General features: G+C 33.2%; 1 protein-coding gene across 1 annotated transcript; it reads left to right on the forward strand.

Moving 5' to 3' along the window:
* Positions 1-376: 376 nt before the first annotated feature.
* On the forward strand, positions 377-2,257 carry LOC102582798 (F-box/FBD/LRR-repeat protein At1g13570-like). Its single transcript, XM_006340044.2, has 4 exons — positions 377-562; positions 640-1,466; positions 1,555-1,710; positions 1,822-2,257. Exons 1-4 carry the CDS (start codon positions 550-552, stop codon positions 1,957-1,959), a joined length of 1,134 nt encoding a protein of 377 aa, XP_006340106.2. The 5' UTR covers positions 377-549; the 3' UTR covers positions 1,960-2,257.
* Positions 2,258-6,026: the final 3,769 nt, after the last annotated feature.

The following is a 6,026-nucleotide window of genomic DNA, read 5'->3' on the forward strand; positions in this document are numbered from 1 at the left end:
TTTGTGGTGATGATATCTTGAGAAGAAGAGAGTAGATTAACTATTGTTGAAATGTAATTGTAAGGTGAAATTCTTGAATCAGAAGGAGGAGATATAATTAAGTGATAAACATGGGAGGGGAGAATTAAGAGATAGTGGTTGATTTTGGAGTGAAAGAGTTATTTAACCAGATAATTAATCAATAATAGTTTTAAGGGATGTGGATATCTAATAGTATTTTCAAATAATATATTAATATATGGTATAAAAATACTAAAAGTGGTAATATATGTAATTGTTTAAAAGTAAAGATAATATTAGTATATATAGTAGTGATGTATGTCTAATAAGGTAGTTTATCCTATTTAATATTCAAACGTTTTAATGGAAATGAAAACAAATGAGCCTATGCAACCCAGACCAAAAAATCCCTAAAATCTAGGGTTTCACCATGGCATTTCCTCGCTCTCAATTGCTTGGCAGTAATGTTTCTTTGCCGGGCATTTCACTTTTTCTTAATACGGCGTTGCCACCTCTGTGCATTTTGTTACTATTTTTGAATCAGCCAGCATGACTCAACAAGGTATAAAATTCTCTCTTTCCCTCTTTCTAGTATTTTTTGGATTATAAATTTTAAGAGATTATTTTTAGTATTTTTAGCACCTAGTAAAAGAGTTGTTGTTGAAGGGGAAAAAGAAGATATAATCATTGCTCTACCAAGAAACGTTGTTGATCGTATCCTTGAGCTCTTGCCGGTTCACGATGCAGCAAGAACTAGTATTTTGTCTAGTAAATGGAGAGATATTTGGGTCTCACTTCCATATCTAGTGCTAAATAACTATTTTTGCAAAAAGTTGACAGCAAAATCTACAATTGTTTTTAAAATAACAATTGATGAGATTCTCTTACAGCATGTTGGAGATATTGTAAAGTTTGTTCTTGACGTTTCAAGAATAAATTTGTCTTCATATGCTAGTATTAATAGATGGATGCGTTATGTCACCAGAAATGGTGTCAAGGAGCTAACTATTAATATGTCGGATAATAGAACTTATATACTACCTTCTTCTGTATTTAATTGTCCGGCCTTCACACGCTTGGAACTCTTCAACTGTGTCTTCAAACCATCAAATTCATTTCTTGGCTTTCAGAATCTTACGTATCTTCATCTAGAAAGAATAACATTTGTGCCAACCAACCAGTTTTGTGTTATCGATGTTCCCCTTCTTGTGGATTTAGTCTTGATGTTCTGTTGTGGCACTCAATACTTGAAGATGGTTTCACCACAGTTGGGGTCCTTGGTTGTTCTTGTGGGTCACTATCTCATGCTAAATTGCTTTATGAATTGCAATAAACTGATCCTGTTGGTGATTGAATTGGAAAAAGTGGAGGATAATCCAAAACATGATGAAATATCAACTTTGGAAAGGTTTCTATTTAGCTTTGGTTCACTTGAACAACTTTATTTGGGTTCCTTGGTCCTTGAGGTAAGAAAATCGACGTGTTGTTTCACTTGAATATCTAATATATAGTGATTGTATTCATTGAATTCTAATTATTGTATTTGTCTAAAAGTTTTTGAACGCAAATATAGTTCTGGATGAGCTTTCTTCCAAGCTCAACTGCTTGTGGTGTCTACACTTAGGTGTTGATTTCAACAAAGTGGATCAGACTTGTTGTACTCCACAGTTAATCAAAAGTTTTCCTAATTTGAGGAAACTTCTGATTACGGTAAGAAATAGCACATATATGTTGTCATGCAATGGATATAATTATTATTTGGTTTCATGTTTGCTCTTCATATATTTGAACTTGAGAAGCTAAAATTTCTCTATACATTAGGTCAAGGGTAGTGATGACAATGTTGAAACAATTATGAAATATTTGGAGACACAAACCTGCTTGAATAGACCACTTAACAAGCTCAAGTATGTGACCATCAGTTCTTTTAAGTGTTCAAAAACCAAGTGTTTTTTGTAAAGCTATTATGTGCTCGCACTCCGTCTCTTGTAAGGATGTGCATTCAGCAAGGGATAGCCATTGATTCCAAGGAAGAAAGGAATATCACCATAAAATTGATGCGTTTCCCCAGAGCTTCCACACGGGCAGAACTGTTCTATTTTCCATTTGAGGTTATGAACGCAGACTGATTCCCCTGTTTTCAATGAGTTTCGTTAAACAAGGCACTGAATTGGCCAATTTCTTAAACGTGTGGTTTCCTTAACGATTAATATGTTCATCAATTGGATGTTATTAAAGTTAAGAGTCTGTGTTGATATATGCTATATTTAGCTACATGTTTGGTAACTAAGGAAGTAATTTGACAGGAAGTTGAGTGATATAGTCCATGAATTGCAGGGAAAGATTCTTGGTTTTGGGGCTATATTTGCAAAGCACATGCAAATTCAAATGCTCTTTCTTTTTTCTTTGTATATGAGTTCGTAGACATAGATATTGCTATACTTTTATCCCGAGCTCAAAAGTCAACCCCAAGATCAAAATTGTAAATTTGACACCAAAATTAGTTTACCAATAAGCTCAAGAGCTTATGCGCCAAAATATTATTGAAATCTGAGCACTAATCGATCCCCAAATTGAAGAAACATCAATATTCAACTCTATGTATTAAAAGCCCAAATTTATAATCAATTTTTGAATGTGAATACCAATGACCCCCTCCTTTTCTGTGAACATGAACACGGAGGAGTTCCTGGCACTAGAAGACAATAAAACCAGAAAAATCAAACTTCAACCAACACTTCAATCCACTCCTTGGAATTACTCCGGAACCTTCCAGACGGAAACCAAATATACAGATTGACGGCAAAACATGTTTTGGGCATGTTGAATTCATCAAAACACCGATTTGAGGTCGTATTGACAATTCAAACCTAATTTTCTAAAATGCTAGAATCCATCCAATGATCCAAATCACTCTTGAGGTTTGACAGATCCGAATCACATGTCAAACCTACTTTTCCTCCCTCAATTGTTGGCAACCTGCGCTTTTTCTCAGTTCTTCGCCATGAATTTCCAACTCTTCTCTTAATATGGCATTGCCACCTCTGTGTATTTTGGTACTGTTCTAGTTTCATCATTTTTGAATAAACTAGTATGACTCAAGAAGTTATACAATTCTCTTTTCCTCTAATCACTATGCCAATCGATTTTTATCTAAACTGTGAACACCCCTAATTAATATTATCAATCACTCTACCATAAGATACTATGCACAATCAACATCATCGGTCAACACCATTCCAAATTGACAAATAATCACGGCTGAACCCATCGGTGGCCCCTTAAAGTTGGCACCAACTTTCACTTAGACACCTCAACTAGGCTTTATTCATTTTAGACACCTCATGTCATGCCGCTGTGTCATTTTAACACTTTTTATTGAATTGACAAAGTGCGTCTGTTGCACTGATTTGAAGTGCGTGTGTTGCACTGATTTGAAGTGCGTGGAAAGCATTTTTTGTGAAAAATAATATTTTTTTCTCTTCTTCTCTCTTTCTCCTTCACCTTCCACCACCATTATGTACTGATTTTGAGTAAAACAAAAAGAATAATACACTCATTAAAAAGATTTTAAAAGAATCATAAACTAATTGAAATAATTTATAAAAGATATTTTTTAATAAAAAATTCAGATTTAAAAAATAACATCACCATCTTGCCGGAAAAGATGGAGATCCATCATTTTTGTTACTATGTTTGTCGCTCTCTCCCCCAAGCTTCTACCAAAACATATTTTATCTATAATTAGAATTATTAGTCATAAAAGAAAATATGAGAAGTAATTGAAAAAAAAAATGGATCCAAGTCTTCTCAATTTTTCCGGCGAAAAAAAAATTAGATCTTAGTCATTGAAATGACTTCCTAGAAAATGAATCTTTTTTTATTGATTTTTTAAAATATAAGTTTATATAGTTTTTCTTTCTTCTACTTATAATTAAATTTTACATTTTTTTACCCAAATTGCCACATGTCTTCTCTTAATTTATTATCATGTCATCCTGTGAGGGTATAACACACATTTTGTAACTTTTGTTGATTGTTAAAAAAGTGTCAAAAATGACACAGTGGGGAATGGCATTGGCATAAGATGTTTAAAATGAACAAAGCTCATTTGAAGTGTCTAAGTAAAAATTGGTGCCAACTTTAGGGGGCCATCGATGAGTTCAGCCAACAATCACCATCGTTATTCATCACCACAAACAATTAGGATTGCCTATTGGGCAAATCAGGCGGATACTTTTCTTAATTTATTATAATGTCATCCCGCGAGGGTATAACACACATTTTGTAACTTTTGTTGATTGTTAAAAAAGTGTCAAAAATGACACAGTGGGGAATGGCATTGGCATAAGATGTTTAAAATGAACAAAGCTCATTTGAAGTGTCTAAGTAAAAATTGGTGCCAACTTTAGGGGGCCATCGATGAGTTCAGCCAACAATCACCATCATTATTCATCACCACAAGCAATTAGGATTGCTTATCGGGCAGATCAGGCGGATTATTTCGCTTAACGATTTGGCCTATCAGATCGATTTTTAAATTTACTAACTCGTTAGCCAAACAATAAGATATCGATTTGTTCGATAACAAATTAACAATTATCGGGCGGTGTATTGGGTAACATCTACCTTTTTTGTTTCATGAACGCACCTTAAAAAGAGGAATTCTTTTCAATATTTTAAATGCAGTTAAATTATTAAATTCTTCTATATTGCAAAAAATATATAGATTAATAGTAATATAATAGTTAATACAATATAAAAAGTAAATAGTTGTTTCAATTTTTGTCTTTACGACTTTAAGACTAACAATATAGAATTGTATATATGGCAAAATATTAAAAGAGACTAACATGCCTAAGATAAATGTGTAAGTATGGTAACTCTTAACGGGTTAACGGTTTATTCTATAAGGAAATTGAATAATTTGCCCCCACACCAATAAGCCTTTAATTATAAAATTCTAATCCGTCCACCAACCATTTATTCAATAACCCAATACGAATAAGCCAATTTACAGTTGACTTATCGATTACTGATCAATTTTGAACACCCCATACCATCAATCCATATTAAAATTTTAAAATATTTTATTCATATGATATTAGATTAATTTAGTATTTTTATTTAATTTTATATTTATTCTTTTCTAAATAAAGACAAACTTTTATAGAAAACAAGCTATATTATTATTTAATATTTAAACGTTTTAATGGAAATGAAAACAAATGAGCCTATGCAAACCCAAACCAAAAAATCCCTAAAATCTAGGGTTTCACAGTGGCATTTTGCTCGCGCTCATTTGCTTGGCAACGTGTGCTTTGTCACTGCAGTAACGTCTTCTTTGCCGGGGCATGTCACTTTTTTCTTAATACGCATTGCCACCTCTGTGCATTTTGGTACTATTTTTTGAATCAGACACAATTTTTCAATCAGCCAGCATGACTAAACAAGGTATAAAATTCTCTGTATTTTTTTGGATTATAAATGTTAAGCCTAATAAGATTATTTTAACTTATTCTAGAATCTAGTAAAAGAGCTGCTGTGGAAGGGGAAAAAGAAGATATAATCATTGCTCTGCCGAGAAACGTGGTCGATCTTATCCTTGAGCTCTTGCCTGTTCACGATGCAGCAAGAACTAGTATTTTGTCTAGTAAATGGAGAGATATTTGGGTCTCACTTCCATTTCTAGTGCTAAAAACTATTTTTGCAAAAAGTTGACAGCAAAATCTGCAAATTTTTTTAGAATAACAGTCGATGAGATTCTGTTACAGCATGTTGGAGACATTGTGAAGTTTGTTCTCGACGTTTCAGGAATAAATTTGTCTTCATATGCTAGTATTAATAGATGGATGCGTTATGTCACCAAAAATGGTGTCAAGGAGCTAACTGTTAATATGTCGGATAATAAAATTTGTATACTGCCTTCTTATGTATTTAACTGTCCGACCTTGACACATTTGTAACTCTTCAACTGTGTCTTCAAACCACCAACTTATTTTCTTGGCTTTCGGAATCTTACGTAT

The sequence above is a fragment of the Solanum tuberosum genome, unplaced genomic scaffold, assembly GCF_000226075.1.
Source record: "Solanum tuberosum cultivar DM 1-3 516 R44 unplaced genomic scaffold, SolTub_3.0 scf00016, whole genome shotgun sequence".
Lineage (NCBI taxonomy): Eukaryota > Viridiplantae > Streptophyta > Magnoliopsida > Solanales > Solanaceae > Solanum > Solanum tuberosum.